General features: G+C 40.7%; 1 protein-coding gene across 1 annotated transcript in view; it reads left to right on the top strand.

The window, feature by feature from the left end:
* The first annotated feature begins 967 nt into the window (after positions 1-967).
* LRRIQ1 (leucine rich repeats and IQ motif containing 1) overlaps positions 968-17,080 on the top strand; it is a 179,997-nt gene continuing 163,884 nt past the window's right edge. Inside the window, exons 1-5 of the mRNA XM_073327613.1 lie at positions 968-1,044; positions 4,949-5,082; positions 12,976-13,087; positions 14,904-14,998; positions 16,281-16,398. Of these exons, the coding sequence (XP_073183714.1) occupies positions 4,951-5,082; positions 12,976-13,087; positions 14,904-14,998; positions 16,281-16,398 (457 nt within the window). The 5' untranslated portion in view covers positions 968-1,044; positions 4,949-4,950. The remainder of the gene's footprint in view (positions 1,045-4,948; positions 5,083-12,975; positions 13,088-14,903; positions 14,999-16,280; positions 16,399-17,080) is intronic.

Below are 17,080 nucleotides of genomic sequence, written 5' to 3'. Positions count from 1 at the left end.
CCCTGAGTTGCGGCTCTGCAGCTCCCATTGGCCAGGAATCATGACCAATGGGAACTGTGGGGGCGATGCCTGCAGGCGCAAGGGCAGCACACGGAGCCTCCCTGGCCGCCATGCAATATTACAAGTATGTGATAAATCTCACTGTTTTTCAGTATCACTACTCCTACCACCAAAGAAGCTGGTAGAAAGTAAAGGTTATTTAAAAAAAAATCGGAGTATGTTTGTTATCTATATATGTTGTGAGTGAATTTAGAAAGTGGACAACCCTAGATTTGGATAAAATTGTTACATATTATTACAGACTGCTGGGGGAGACAGGATGGATTTCAAAAGGACAAGTTTTGTAAATACTTTTAGTATTGACATACCATCCAATTGTATTGCAAGTTTAATAATATTTGTATTTTTCCCTCAAAATACCAGCTCCTGAATTCAGGTGATTACTTGAGAATCTCAACTTTCTTTTAAAAGTATGTTTCTAGCTATCAGTGCAGAGAAAAGCTTAGAAACACGATGCTAAAGAGCTCACAAACCAGAAGACAAAAACTAAGAAACCCAACGTTAATTATTCATAAAAATCTTGTGATTGCAAAACTAATCTCATGATTTGTTGGGGAGGGGGTGAAGGGGGCTGACTACTCATGATTTGTGAATGCCTGGGGTTGGCAAATCTATTTCCCATGCCACAGGCCAATCAGTGTAAGAAAATAATGGGGGGTTGAAATAATATTCAAGCTGGAGGCGGGTGGGAGCTGCTAACGGGAGCCCAGCGGGGCTGGTGATAGAGGGTTTCCCCTGAGCCTGCAACCACGTTTCTCTCTTCCTTCACCTCCTCTCCCCCGGCTGGAATGCAAAGCGAGCGCTGCTCACTAGGTTCGTCCCTTCCGGCGTGCCGTAGCACAGGCTTGGCCCGGCCCACAGTCTGCCGGTGCCATGGTTACGCTTCCTGTTTAACACCGCAGCGTGCGCAGCTGGAGGGTTTGTAGAGAGGTCTGCGTGACCCGGAGCTGCAGGATCGGGGCGTCTCCAAGGGCCGAGGCCCGGGTAGGAGCCTGACACCGGCCACGGGAGGCGACCAGCTCCATGAAATCCACGGGGACTGCTCGGCGAGATCCTGGGGGCTGCGGCTGGTCCGCCGGGGATGGGGAGGAGGAGGAGAACTATCACTCCCAGCATGCACAGGGGCTTGGTCGGGCCGATCTTTGTCGCCCGGGAGCTGTAGGGTCTGCGAGGGTGTTTTTTTGTTGCATTCTGGGAGTTGTAGTCCTGGGCGGGACCTCTCGAAAGAAAATGAGCCGGGCGGGCCCCAGGCGGCTGTGGTGGGGGGAGCCCAGTCTTGCCTGGAAGGGAAGTTTCTTCTCTCGCAGGCTGAGAGCCTTGCCTGTTCCCGTGTGATTCTCACCCCCTCCGGGGGAGGGGCTGTTTTGCCAGCACCTGCCTTGAACCCCTGGATATCTTTAACGTAATAACTTGGCTGCTGTTTGTATTTGCCTTCTTGGTCCTGAGCCTTGTGGCTCTTTACACTCCAACCTTTTCTCCGCGAACCACGAGACGCTTTTTGTCTTTAAGTGAAGGCTGAGCTTCTGGAACCCACCCAGCCGCTTGGGTCTGCCAGAAAAAAAAACATCAAATAGCATGTGACTCCTGAGCCCATAATGAGGGTTGGCAAGATGATAGTATATTACCCGTGATCGCGATTAGCGCTGCAGTCGCGTTGATGGAGTCGAGGGCGGAGGGATTTTGCTGCACGTGAATGTATCTGCGTGAAGCAGTCCCACATTTAAATAAGTGCTGTCTGCTTTAAAAATTGTCCTAATGGTGTAAAATCCCAGGATGCAGCCTCTCCACCCTCCCTAAGTGCTCTTTTTAAAGTTTGGTTTGTTTTCTTTGTGAAACCTGAAATCAGGAGGAAATGTAAGGGCTTGTCTATGTGGGGGAAGTTAGGGTGCAGTGAACCAGGGTGTGAATTTAAAGCACAGTAAGTACTCTGCACTAAGGCAATGTCTACACTACAGCAGCACAGCTGCTGTAATGCTGTAGTATAGACACTTCCCATGTTGATAAAGGGTTTTTCCTGGTGATGTGGTTAACCCATCTCTTCAAGATGGAAGGTCACCAGGGCCTAACTATTTCACTCTATGTGAAACTTTTCATAGCACTGAACAACATAGCTAGGTTAATCTAATACATGTACACCAGGCCTAATTCTCTGTGTGGAGGCTCTTACTCCGCACTCTTAAGAGTGCGGAGTAAGAGCCTCCACACAGAAAATTAAGAAAGAATAGCTAATGTACACAAGCTACTCTAGGCTTTTTGCCTGTATAGACAAGCCCTAAGCAATCTTGCTAAACTTTCTGTTGTATCCTTCCTAAGGAATGAAAAGAGTGATGTATGAGTTATTCTAGCTCAAACTTTCAAAACCCTACTGGTACCATCTGGCTTGCCACGTAAATGGCCTCTAGCCATTCTGGATTGGTTTTGTATTTTTATATAATATATATATATACACACTGAAGTTATCAGACACATTCTAAACGTACACAAATTTAAAATAAAAATAGAATCAGAATGGCCCAAGGACACCAAGCTCCTCCTCACCTTAAAAAGACCTTTTTCCCTAAATCAGCTCTCCTGTCCCAAAACCTCAACTCCCGAAGTACGCTATATTGTATCCGGTGTGCCATTTCACTGTGCACTTCTTGGGCAGTATCTATCTTAGCCTTCATATGTAAACTAGTGTAAAGTATACAGATGAAAGGCATATTAATACTGATTATTTATGTTTATGCTTAATAGTACCAATAGGAAAGGGGATAGGGTTGGCATGCTTTTTTGTTCATCCTAAGTGGCAATGTAATGGCAAGGTTGAACTTGGGACCTCTGGAGCTGAATATGTGAGCCTCTACCGCATGTGATTGTTAGCTAAGGCAGTAGCAGACTCATTAAAATCTCTCTAAGTGGTCTCAATGCTACTACATAGGATAGAGAACCACACGCAGGAGGTGTGTGGGTTACAGCAGCTCCTGCCGAATCCACAGGAATAGGCTGTTCTGGGATGCTTTTCTTATCTCAAACTATTAAGCAAACCCTTTCCTGTGTTGTATTGTTTTTCTTCATTCCTGTTAGAGAGTAAAGTGTGTAGTTGGGATAATCTTGTGAAGTTCCTTTTCTCTTTATTAAAAAATAGAGATCCACATGCACTGCCCATACTCTAAATCAGGGGTGGGCAAACTGCGGCCTGCCAGCTCTTTTAATCTGGCCCTTGAGCTTCCACTGGGGAGTGGGGTCTGTGGCTTGCCCCTCTCCAGCACTCCAACCTGGGAGCAGGATTGGGGGGTGCTCCATGCAGCTCCCAGAAGTAGCGGCATGGCCCCCCTCTGGTTCCTACGAGTACCGCGGCCAATGGGAACGGCTGGGGAGGTGCCTGCGGACGGGGCAGCGTGCAGAGCCACCTGGCTACACCTCCGTGTAGGAGCAGGAGAAGGGACATGCTGCTGCTGCTTCTGGGAGCCCCTTGAGTTAAGTGCTGCCCAGAGACTGCAGCCCGGAGCCTCCCTCCACGCCCAAACCTTGATCTCCCTCCTGCCTGCCAAACCCCTCAATCCCAACCTGGCGCACCCTCCTGCACCCCAAACCTCTCATCCCCCGCCCCATCCCAGAGCCCGCACCCCCAGCTGGAGCCTGTGCCCCTTCCAGCACCCCAACCCACCCTGCGAACCCCTTGGTCCCTGCCCGGAGCACTCTCCTACACCCCAAACTCTTCTCATCCCCAGCCCACTCCAGAGCCCTTCCCCCCGCCCCCCTACAGCCCACTCCCCTGCCCGCAGCCCGGAGCCCTTTCCCGCATCCTGAACACCTCATTTCTGCCCCATCCTGAAGCCCCTACCCCCCCAACCAGAGCCCTCACCCCATCCTGCACCCCAACCCCAATTTTGTGAGCATTCATGGCCCGCAGGCAATTTCTATTCTCAGTGTGGCCCTCGGGCCAAAAAGTTTGCCCACCCTTGCTCTAAATCCATAGCTGACTAAATTGAGGCCAAATGGGAATGCATGTTTACTGTGTTTTGTTTAATACGGTCAGTGATTGAAGGTAATGCTCTTTGTGGACCTTTGAAGGTTGATAGGAAACCACAGATATGTGTACTGCCATATAAATAAATTAGCATGGTCTACCCACCACTGTGGCAACTTGGTTAGCAGCTCAAGTTCATTCCTAGGCTCCCCTTTAGGCTTTAACTTAAACTGCTAACTGGAGTTGCCATGTTTTTGCTGCTATTTTAATCCAAGTTAGCTAACCTGAGTTAAGGACACCTTTTTTTCCAGTGCAGATATACCCTTAAACTCATATAACTTTGCTCATCTGAGTAGTTCCTCCCATTGAAGCCAATTAAAGTTACACACATGTAAATGTTCATGGCAACAGGGCCCAAGGTAATATATTTTATTATTTGTGTGCATCCTTCTCTCTCAACAGATTGATAAATATAGAGTTTTAGGTCCCAGTACAGCCAAACCTTAAATTTACAAATTAAAGGGACAAATCAATGGGACTACTCATGTGTCTAAAGTTAAGTGTTCATGTAAGTCTTGTCATAGTTGGAGCCTTACTGTGGATATGGATGCTTTTTTGTTTTGTTTTAGAGCTTTTTGAGATACCTACTACTGCCACAAATCTAGCAGTAAATACAATATCCACTAAAAGAAAAAGAGTACTTGTGGCACCTTAGAGACTAACCAATTTATTTGAGCATAAGCTTTCGTGAGCTACAGCTCACTTCATTGATGAAAGTTTATGCTCAAATAAATTGGTTAGTCTCTAAGGTGCCACAAGTACTCCTTTTCTTTTTACAAATACAGACTAACACGGCTACTCTGAAACCTGTCAATATCCACTAATGTATTCCATTTTATTTTTCCTTTTTTGCTGTTACAATTTTATTATGGAAAGCTATGGAAGATGATGATGATGTAAAACTTGAAGAAGAAATAAATATAGAATTGAGCAGAATCAGTGTTACTTCCCTTGAAGCGGATGATTTCAACACTGATTTATCAGCAGAAGCTTGGAGTGATGGTGAAACAGTAAGTGTTTAATGGAAACAGGAGGGAGAGTACTTCCTTTACTTTTCATGGCAAATGTGTGTCTTTTGTGGAGTCCTCTTGCATTCCTGCTTTTCTAAGGTACTTGGAAGTGTACTATAGGGTGGATTTGATTTAAATCACTAGTCAGGAAGACTCAACTTAATCATGGATTTCTACATAAAAGTACATTCTTGTTGGTTTTTATAACCTTAATACATATTCTTCACAACTCAGAGATAGATGTAGGTTTCATTTTTAGAAGGTACACACTATACATTTTTAAAGTGATTTATTTTGAAAACTTTTCAGATTAGTTTTACAGATATATCAGAAAATAAATGAATGATTGTTTGGTTATTTCATTTACCAAAGGTAACTGAAACAGATATTTATGAAGTCATTGGGAGGTGAACTATCTCCAATTCAACAGGTTAATCATTAATATTTGGAGGATTTTCTTGCCATGATGTATTAGGAGGAGAACATCAACAGACAGACATATAAATTGTTTTATTTAACTAAAACAACAACAATATGTATTCTGGATTTTTTTCTTCAACAGCAAACATATAATATTTTAACAAAACAAGCATATGAATTTTTGAATTTAAACATTCAAGTTTTTATAAAATCAGGTTTGTTTTTGTTAAAATAACTTTTTTTTAAAAAATATTTCAAATCAACTATGTCAGCCAGGTCAACATGAAAAACTTAAAATATTGGCTTCTGCAGCTAACTCAGTCTTCTTCACCTTCATTTTCCTGTTTGTTCATAATATGGAAAAGAAAAACAAGCTTTCCTGCTTTTTCAGGTCCCAAACGATTTCTCAATTTGGAATGAATTAGTCCAAAGGAAGATATTTTTCTTTCTACACTAGCAGAAGAAGCTACTGCTATTAAAAGTGAGATGATCTCTTCAACAGTCTCTGAATCCAAGTGCTTAAGTGACTTCCATTAGTTCACTGGTGTGACTTTCTTTAAAACATCATCAGCAAACATATATTTCTTGAATGGTTTGCTCTGAAGTTTATTATAGTTGGCATTATGGAGGGCTGATTGCTGGATGTCCATTTCATAGCCAACTCATCTTCTTCAGCAGTTAAGGTTTGACTTGGTACTGAGTATTGAGAATATTTTCAAGAAAATGAGCTGGAGATAGTGCTTGTCCTGTTCGTTTTTTTAATGCTTGTGATTTAACTCTGTCATTGCATATTTCTCTTATTAAGATCTCACTCAGTTCCTTCCAGATTTCAACTGCATCAGCAATAAAACAGCTGTTTCCCTGCATTTTGTTCAAGGCGACAGAAATAGGCTTTAGGGTACTCAGTATGTGTTCAACATTTCTCTTAAGCCCAAGGTTGAGAACTTTGGCTGTGACAGTGCCATCTATTTTTTTATGATTTTGTTCACAAACTGTCATCAGATTAGGCCAGTTCTTGATATAGTGCTCAAAACAGTCCACTACTGAGTTCCATCGCAAGTCTTGTGGGAGAGTTAGCTTGGTTCCTCCCACTTTTTTCAGAGCAGCTACTGCAAAGTGGTTATTACGGAAGTATTTTGCAATTTCAACATTAGGCTTTATTTCTGGAACACTGAAGTCTTTGTCTAGGAGGTGCATCCAATGAGCACTGAAACCATATGTTATTAGCTTGGGGACTGTGTTCTAAATTTCTTCTCATCTTGGATACATTTGCAGCACTGTCTGTGACCAAGCTGCGTACTAGACATTTGAATTGTTTTTCACAGTTTGTTATAGCTTTTACTGCTACTTCTTGTAAGTATTCTGCTGTGTGTGCATTTCCTGAGGTATCAATTGTTTCTGTAAGGAAGACATCCGCTTCTTCTGTTGTCACACAAGCACACACAACAGGATCATTGAGGACATCCGCCCATCAAGACTCAGGTGAACAATTTCACCCTCTAGACCTTTTGCACACTGCTCAATTTCTCTTTCATACACTTATCCAGCAATTTGCCTGCGACATCTGCTCCATCGGGTGGACTGTATCCTGGTCTTAATGACTGAACCATGTTAATGAAGTGTGGGTTCTCAATCATACAGAAAGGAGAGTTTGTTGCATAAACAAACCGGGGAATTTTTTCATCAATTACTTCTTTTTGTAATCTGCTGATTCTTATCACAAATTTATCTATGGTTGTTTATGGACGAAGGAGAATTTTTTTTTTCTTTTTGCATACTGTGGCTATGTGACATGCATGATGTGACTAAAACACTATCATTGGCAGATAACTCTGAAACTATGGGAAAATGATGGTGATCTTGAAGGTGGATAGTCTTCAGAATCCTGGAATTGAGGATGGATTCTCCTAAACAAAATAAGTCAATGTACAGTAGTTATTTAATTATTATTACCATACTGCTCATTTACTCATTGCATTCACTGACACTCAATACTACTTTAAAGGTGAAATTATAAAAGGAAGATCTGCCTATTTCAGCTATTTATTTTTTTTATCAAACTGCGTCTAAAATGATAGTACCATAGAGTAACAACTATATTTTTTGCTCAAACATGAGAATTCAAGAATAGTCCAGAGTGAAGACAGGCAGTCCTTAAGAAAGAAGTATGAAATAAAAAATTTTACCGACCTGAAGATCCTGCATGTTCAGACATGTTCCTTTCATCATCTTCAATGCAGCTTCCTCCTGAGAAGGAACACTTCTCGTGATGTTGTTTCATTCGGACAACCAGGCCTTGCATTTCTTTGTTGTACTGTTTGCATTTTTCACGCATGCCTGTCTTACCCACAGGTAGAGGAACTTCATTAAAATATTTCCAAACTGGAACTCTTTTATGGCCTGCTGCCATTATAGGTTTTTCCTCCTAGTGAGAGAATGGTATGGTAGATCTCAAATCTATGAAGGTTACACTCAGAAAGACCTCAAGACTTCTGGAATATGCTGCTCAAACAGTTTCACTTTTGTTTCTATTGCCTGTCTCTCCCTCCTCACATTTATCTCCAGACTTCTCCTTGTCCAGATCTTTTCTGCCCCCAACAATCTTCTATTCATTGGAACTTTTTGAAACTTTGCAGTCTCTTAGAAAGAGGTAAGGGATTGGCTCTGTGTACACAAATTTGCAAAGGGACAGTAGGGTTGAGGTCTGTTATTTTTCACCTCTCTATATTATTTATCTATTTATTTAAAAAACATTTTTGCTGTTAACAAGCATGTTATCTCTGGAGACACAAATCCAGTTTGAGAACTACAAAAGGCCACGTCTACACTACCCACTGGATCGGCGGGTAGTGATCGATCTATCAGGGATCGATAGACATTAGATGTGATTAAATCGATCCCCGATCGCTCTGCCGTCAACTCCAGAACTCCACCACGGAGAGAGGTGGAAGCAGAGTTGACTGGGGAGCGGCGGCCGTTGATCCCGCGCTGCGAGGACGCGAAGTAAGTGATTCTAAGTTGATCTAAGATACGTCGACTTCAGCTACGCTATTCTCGTAGCTGAAGTTGCATATCTTCGATTTCCCCACCCTCGTGTAGATCAGGCCAAAGTAACTAAGCATCTCTGATGGTATCTTCTAGACTGAGCACTGAGTCTCATTGAATAGATAGAAAGATTAACCTAAATAATCTATACAGAAGCCCCTGGAACCCCATAAAATTGGAACTCATTTACAAAACTTTTCTTAAACATTACATTAATATATTATCTCATACTATAGAATTAGAATTTATAATCTCTATTCCATGATGAGATATCTTTGAGCTATAATGTGTCTTAATTAAAACTATCTTTAGATTGCTTTTTGAGGGGAAAAAAAGCATTTTTATAAAAAAAAATCCAATTTAAATAAAAAAAAATCTGATTTTTATTTAAAAAAAAAAAGAAAGAATTGATTTTTGTGAGATATGAGAGAGTCTAGATGACTAATATGCTATTTCCTAATATTTATTCCCTGGAGGAAAACCTCCTTCAAATGTATCCTCCTATTAATTGAGCTCCATGAAAATGTAAATTTGAAGTGACAGATAAGCCCCTGAAATAAACTGATATTAAAGAAATACCTATTGTGAACTGTGTATTTAAAAGGGTATGTATTAAAAGAAAGCTATTTATGGGATATAGAATGAGTTGCAACCTGACTTTCAGAAAACTCAAATTGGTAGGTCGGGCATTCTGCTGAAGTCACAAGATCAGATTCCAGTGGATTGTAATTTTTGACAGAACCTTTCGATGTTAAAGATGGGTGAACTTTAAAAGGTGATAAGATAGATAAAAGTTGTGATGGTTAACCAAATTAATCTTTGGTCTTAAAAATTTGGCTTGCAAATTTTGCAAGAAGAAGCCGTCTTGTACAATACTTCCCGAGTTTTGATTCTTTCCATATAAATTAATCCCTTTAGTTTCCCCCCTCTCCCTGCTTTTTTTAAGCTGTCTTCTGAATTCTGTCCAGTTGATTGAGACAAGGTAGATGAGGTAATACTTTTTATTGTGGGCCAACTTCTGTTGGTGGAAGGTACAAGCTTTTAGCGTCATAGAGCTCTTCTTTGGTATGAGGAAGGTAACCACGGTGTTGCAGACATTCCCTTCCCCATACCTGGTTACCTTCCCCATACCCGAGGAAGAAGCTAAAAGCTTGTACCTTCCATCAACAGCAAATGATCCAATATCCTGGGACCAACTCAGCTACAACAACGCTGCATTCCATTGACAGACATAATTCTGGTATATGCCTATAATTATATGTAGTATTCATAGAATCATAGAACTGTAAGGGACCATTAGAGGTCATCTAGTCCAGTCCCCTGCACTCCAGACAGGACTAAGTATTATCTAGACCAGTGCTACTCAAAGTGGTGGTCCGCGGACCGGTGCTGGTCCGTGAGCCATTGGCTGCCAGTCTGCGCACACATTGGGAAAAAAAATTGCCGGTCCCCCACATCAGATAGCTTGAGAAGCACTGTCTAGACCATCACCGACAGGTGTTTGTCCAACCTGCTCTTAAAAATCCCCAATGATGGAGATTCCACAACCTCCCTAGGCAATTTATTCAACTGCTTAACCACCCTGACAGGAAGTTTTTCCTACTGTCCAATCTAAACCATCCTTCTGCAATTTAAGCCCATTGGTTCTTGTCCTATCTCAGAGGTTTAGAAGAACACTTTTTCTCCCTTCTCCTTGTAACAACCTTTTATGTACTTGAAAATTGTTATTATGTCCCCGATCAGTCTTCTCTTCTCCAGACTAAACAGTCTGGTCTACTCTAGACCACCAAGTCCTACTATTCATGTTCTTGGAGTACTTCCAACCTCATCAAAATCAGAAAGTTCCTCAAGAACACCAAGAATACTGCATGCTATTCTAGGCACCTACATACCAGAATTATGTCAATCAGCTGGATGGAATTCAGAAAAGAGCTAAGAGGGGAGGGGGAGAAGTAAGGGACAAAATAGATTAATATATGTGTAAAGATTAACAGAACTGCATACTGTCTTCTTGTAGGCCCTCAATCCTAAAGTCAGTTCTCCATGGGCTCGGGGGTCCACCTACACAGAGGGTCAGGACCTTAGTAATTTAAGTACATATAGTCGTTGGAAAAAGTTATTTGGAGGGTAAAAAATATGAAGACAGAGAAGTTGCTAAAGGTAGATCCAGTAGATTATAACTGGGAATCATGGGATGAAACTGAGAAAATAAAGGTTTAAACTGAATTTCAGGAAATTTCTTAAGGTAAAAATTATGGAGGTTGGTGCAGCACTTCTTTATATCTGAATTATGATGTCGGTAGTGTATAGGAATGTGGAAACAAAGCCCAAGTGAGATTGACCCAAACCTTTTTCAACCTTACTTTGTTAGGTTTGAGTTTTGGGTCAGTCCTCATAGGAGCAGAGCATGTAGTGATGCCTGTTAAGGTTGTCTGACACTTTGCATTCTAATGCTCTGTTTTCACTTGTTTGTTTTTTTTAAATCTAAATCACTTCATTTACTCCTTATTGACCAATATATGATCATGGAAATAAATGTGTTTTTGGTAACAAACATTTTTATTGCTCTCCTTTGGCACCTCTTTTGGCTTCCTGCTCCCACCATCACTTATTCTCTGCTACCACTTTTCTGTAGGAATGCATCCTTGCTTCAAAGTCTTTGGACTATGACTGTAATCTCAAGGACCCATTGTGTTATTTCCATCATCAGAACCTTTTGTCTTTGTAAACTGCCGCTGCCTATTGGCAGAAAGTTCCTAGAGCATTGGCCAGTGGGGATCTATTTAAAAACATAAGGCCTGATCCTGACAGTCATTAAGCACCTACAACTCCCACTAGAATAATGAATGTCAGGACCTCTCAATGTTCAGGGCCTCTGAGTACTAAGTGCTTCCTGAATTATGATGATTACCTTAATCTCCTGTTGATATAAAAAGACATTGACACTCAGCAGCTCTCAGAAGGCACTGGGTTCTTCACAGGATCGGGACCCTTAATGAGGAAAAACAAATAAAAATTCTGAACAATGAGGGTGAGGTCTCTCTTGCCAGGTGAGCAATCTGCTGATGATATTCCACAGAACTGAGTTCACTCCTCTGCTTCCGGTTGCTCCTCTGTGCCTTTCTGCCTGTGACTTATGTAGTCGTGGATAGAGTAGAGTACCAGTGAAAAGAAGTGAAATGGAGTACAGTGGGAGCAAAGATGTCATTTGCAGGCTCATCTGAGAAAGCTAAATTCTATGGTTAATTAATGTCCCTGGGTTGGGGTATAAATTCAGGACTATACATTCCCTAGATGCACAATGGAATGCTCTCTAATGTCAGTAAGAAGTTTTTACAGAGATCAAGGAGACTATGTTGCCTTTATGTAGTAACTAAATATTTAGTTATTTATTACTTGTTCAGTGCCTTCTTGTAATGCTCATCATTCTGAAGAAAATCTGTTCCCTTTCAGGCCACTGTGATCTCTGCCTTGTTTCCCCCCCTCCTCTGTTCTTTTCATTTCCATCCCTGCAGAAGCATCCTGTTCCCAACCTAGTGCACTTTGCTTCCATCCACTGAAATGATAAATTATTAAATAGTAGAGCTGCCTGAAAAAAACATAAATGAGAATTTTGCCCCACCAAAAATGTTGATTTGTCAAAACTGAAATGTTTTGTGGAAATGGATTGGTGTTGATGAAATTTTCATTGGGAGGTTTTTCAGGTCCAGCGCTTGAAAGAGGGAGAGACCCACCCACCCTAGGACAGCTGAAAGCCTGATGGTTAAGATACTTGCATAGACTGTAGGGAACCAGGGGTTCCCAACTCAGGGTTGGGGACTTGAATCTCCTGGTCTCCTACATTTCAGGAAAGTACCCTAACCACCAGGCTACAGCCTCATTCTCTAGCTGGCGCTCTGAATATTAAATTTATCATAAGTAGAACAGTTCCATCAGAAGAGATTGAGAGAGACTGACTCTGTAATCTGGTGATTAGGGTATTTGCTGAGGACGTGGGTATTGAATTATTTGTCCTTTTGTTCAACTTGGATCAAACCAATAACAAAGAAAACAATATCAATTAGAAAGATGCTTCTAGAGGGCAGTAGTAATTAGATTGCTGTGAAATCTAAATGACTGTCAAATAATGAGTGACACAATAATGAAACAAGGCCTGACTGAAAAAATACATGATTTGTGGGAGGGAGTGTGTGTCCCTCACTAAAAAACTAATGTTTTAGTGAGGGATGCATACGGTATGTCTACACAGCATTTTGGAGTGAACCAGGAATGAGTCTCTCAACCTGGGTAGATAGTCTTGGCTAGTGCTTTTAAAATAGCTATGTAGACAGACCCATGGACTTTAATTAAGAATGTTAAGGGTTTGCCTGTGGTCTTCACAGAGAGATGAACATACAGAATTTAATTTAAAATAATGTTTACTTCTAGACTTCAGATGAATTACCAGAATCAGTTCTGTACTGTCTAAACTTTGTGAAGAACAGAAGTCAAAATGCTGAAAATTTTATACTGCAAGACTTGGAAGATGAAAAAACCACAAGTAAGCTATGACTATAATAAATGTATGTGTGATGTGCCCCCTCAAGCCCTCATATTGACAGTGCAGACCAAACTAACAACCATCCATAATATAACATAAATCGTCAAATGCAACAAAACTATGAAACCTATTGCACCAACTTTAACTCATCACCTAGTATTGCAGCTCCTATACTCTTTCAGATGTTCTCTGATTATCGTTAAGTAATGTAGCATGTAGTCTGGAAAATATGAGGTCCTGTATAGTATGGTATGCATCACTTTTATTACTACAAAACAGTTTGCAAAGGATTGGCTAGTAAATATGACTGTGTTCAGTGATACGGAAATCTTGGTTAATAGTTTATAGACTGCAATGCCAATGGCTTGAGGTGGTGTTGTTTTTCTAGCCTTCACAATAGCATGAAAAGTTTCTGTTGTTGTAAGAGTTCTTAAAATCTGCATTCTTTTCTGACTCATTGATTCAGACAAGGATATTCTAAAATTTCTGCATAATGTTAGATGGTCTGCAGAGATGGAAGTCCAAGGCATTTTACACATGTGCTGTATAAAAGACAAGTTGAAGTTTGTCTTAATCCCATCCTTAATTCCTTCCTCATATCCTGCATAATTGATTCCTACCCTGCTACTGGGAAACCATCCAGGCTCCAGAATGTCACCACAGTCACTTCTAACTTCATTGTTGTGGGATGCTGAAGAGTGATGCATAATGTGCCTTCCCTTCTTGTGTTTTGAAGCCCCAATTCTGTGGACCACACGGAATCAGTATTTCTCAACGACCGGTGCATAGACTGGTGCCAGCCCCTAAGATCTCCCTGACACAGTTTTCAAAGGCAGCAAGCCAGTCCCTGGTATCAAAAAGGTTGAGAAACACTGTTCCAGACTATTCAGGTCAATCATGAGTTTTTTCTTTTTTCTTCCCCCCCGCATCCCCACCCACCACACATGTTTAACGTTTGTAATCTCTAAAGACTTAATTCAGAAATAGCATTTGCTAGGGTGGATCTTTGCACCTGGGGCCACTGCTGGCAGGTCTTCTCACAGGATTGTTCTCTGAAATAGTAGTACTCACCCTCTCTAGACCATGCTCTGGTTAGGGTCAATCTTGTGAGGTGCTCAACACTCCTGCCTCCCACTGAAATTAGTGGGAGCTGAGGTAATTGAACACCTCAAAGACTGATCTCTTTGTTACTAAGTTACCCTACTTTGTTGAGACTCCAAATCCCAGTTTAGTCAGAGTTTCCAGGTTTCACATCATTTAGTTGAGACCTCTTCTGAATAAAGTTAAGTGTTCCCTATTCATCCTCAGGGGAAGTTTCTTCCATTTTTCTCAGTAATAAGAATTATGTATATTCTAAATATAATTTATGTATATGCTTACTTATTTACCTTGTCCTTTAGGGAAGCTTCAATTTGTCACAGTTCTTATTCTAAAAAAGTAACCACTGCACACTTATTACTTCCTACTACTGGAGAATGTTTAAATATGTCTTGTCTTGTGGAGTAGTTTTCTTTGCATAGATGCTGTTGCCATAGATTTTCTTTCTTTTTTTTTTTTTTTTACTCTAATATTTTATTTCTATATATCCAGTGCTTTAATTAGCGTAGATTAATTAGATTTAATTAATATTAACTGGACCTCTTCTTGTCTGAGTGGATTTGGTGTTTTTCTTAAAATAGTACCTGTGGTGTACGCTTTTAAAGCACAAACGCATTGTGTTTCTGATTTTGGATTTTATGGACAGATAATAGGGAACTAGCATTCACCAGAATTATACTACTTAGATTAAGACTTTTTCTCCCCCTTCCCTCCTCAGGTGATATCTATCGAGTAATTTCTAGCCCAGCTTCAGAGTACTTGGCAGAGTTGGCTTCTGAATACAATGAAGATCCAGATGCATTGAAGAAGAGGGTATTCTATGTTTAAACCATCTTTATAATAGATTCAGATAATCAGTTTCTTTTTTGGACCCAATCTCACAATGACCAATGCACATGCTTAAATTTACACACTCTAAGTAGTCCCCATGGGACTAGTGGTGCACGTGGTGTATAAGGGGAAGCATTTGCATGTGGTTTTGCAGGTTGGGGTCCTTGGCTGTGATATACTTAGTCCACAGATCATGAAGTTATAACATTTGGTATAAATGTCTTAAGTGGTGGGGATGAACATTAAATGACTATAATAGACTTGGTCTATCAATTATTCATATTTAATCCAGAGGCAAAATGTCATTTTTATCATATAACATTTTTATAGTGTTCATTTTTAAATTTATCTGTTATTTTACCATTGTCTGTTTCTTCTCATTATTAGGATTATGAGATCACTAACATAATTCATTTATTGACGAGGTTTTGCTGTTTCAGGGAAAATGTTAAAAGAATTATGACTGGAATTTTCAAGTCCGACTCATGGAGTTAGGCACATAATTTCCATTGAATTTCAGTGGTATTCAGTTGCCAAACTCTCATAGGTACCTTAGAAAACCTGAACCTATATTTTAAAAACAGTTCAGTTCTGTTTATGTACCACCTTTTACTTGTTTCCCTGTTTTTACCAGTGAGCACTGTATAAAATATGAAATTTAATTACATTAAGAGAGCATTTTCTTGTGACCGTCCTGTTTGTGACAGCACAATTATTTACTGTGATGGTGGTTATATCACAAATGTAGAACTATACCTACACTGTGCAGATGGTCAATACGTAGCGGGAGTAGATCAATTCTTGGCAGTGAAGAACAAGGGAAGAAAAATTAGAAGATGTGATCCATGCAGTGTTGTTTTCAAATAATGTTTTTTTCAGTTTCCCTGTGTGATCAATGCCATGTATTTAATGTCATAGTAGAATTAATTTATACATATGGTACTTGCATTTACTTGTGCAATTTCTTACAAAAAATATATTTTGACCATTTCCCTTTCAATATACAAAATATAAGAAAGCACTACAATCATTTGGGAACTGCTCCAAATATTCCTTACTCTAGAAAATAACATTCTAATTTTAAATATAATTGTGTGATACTGTTGCCTAAAGGCTGCAGTTAGGGATCAGAGCCCCTAGATTGTTAAACTCTGGACAATGAAGATGAAGTCCCTGACCCAAAGTCTTTATCTGAAACGTTCTGGATTGTTATAGCTTCATCCCATTTCATTTCATCATGAGAATGTGTTTTGGTTTTATACAGATACTGTCTGAAATAGAAAATGAAGAATTGCAGACCAGTGCAACTTCGGACAGTAATAGTCAACCCATCAATGAAGATACAACTTGCAGTGTGGTTGCTGATGAGCACTCTGTCACAGGTAAACAAACAATATTAATTTATTTGTGCTGCTAATTAGTGCATACTAATATCGCTGAATAAAATATTTCTTCTGCTCTGTCCTTTTGATGAGAATAGTTAAGGCAGTCCAGTACAATATATATTACAATGCATAGGTGCCAACTCTGTGGGTGCTCCGGGCTTGAAAAAAAAAATAGTGCGTACTTAGCACGCACTGGCAGGCCCACCTCTTCCCCCCTCCACCCCCCCGATCAGCTTCTCCCTTTCCGCCCCCAGCGCCTCCCACCTGCAGTGGATCAGCTGTTTGCCAGTGTGCGGGAGGCTCTTGGGGGAGGAGCGAGGGTGGGACACGCTCTGGGGAGGGGGCGGAACATGTCGAGAAGAGGCAGGGCAGGGGCAGGAAGAGGCAGAGCGGGGTGCAGGTTTGGGGAAAGGGGTGGAGTGGGGGTGGGGCCTGGGATGGAGCAACGGTCAAGCACCCCCTGGCAACTCAGAAAGATGGATCCTCTGTTACAATGGGATTTAAAACCTGATTCTGGAAGTGGAGCTACTTAGGCAGATAGCTGCATTTATCCAGTTGTAGGATTGGGATCTTAACTTCTTATTCTTGTTCCTTTCTAAAGTCTTGATAATGAGTTTATTTTAAATGGCATTATACACAAATGACTTAAGTAATATAGTTTGTTAGCTAATTTCATTTG

Source organism: Lepidochelys kempii, chromosome 1, assembly GCF_965140265.1.
Source record: "Lepidochelys kempii isolate rLepKem1 chromosome 1, rLepKem1.hap2, whole genome shotgun sequence".
NCBI classification, from domain to species: Eukaryota; Metazoa; Chordata; order Testudines; family Cheloniidae; genus Lepidochelys; species Lepidochelys kempii.
This window is presented reverse-complemented; position numbering and strand designations above follow the sequence as displayed.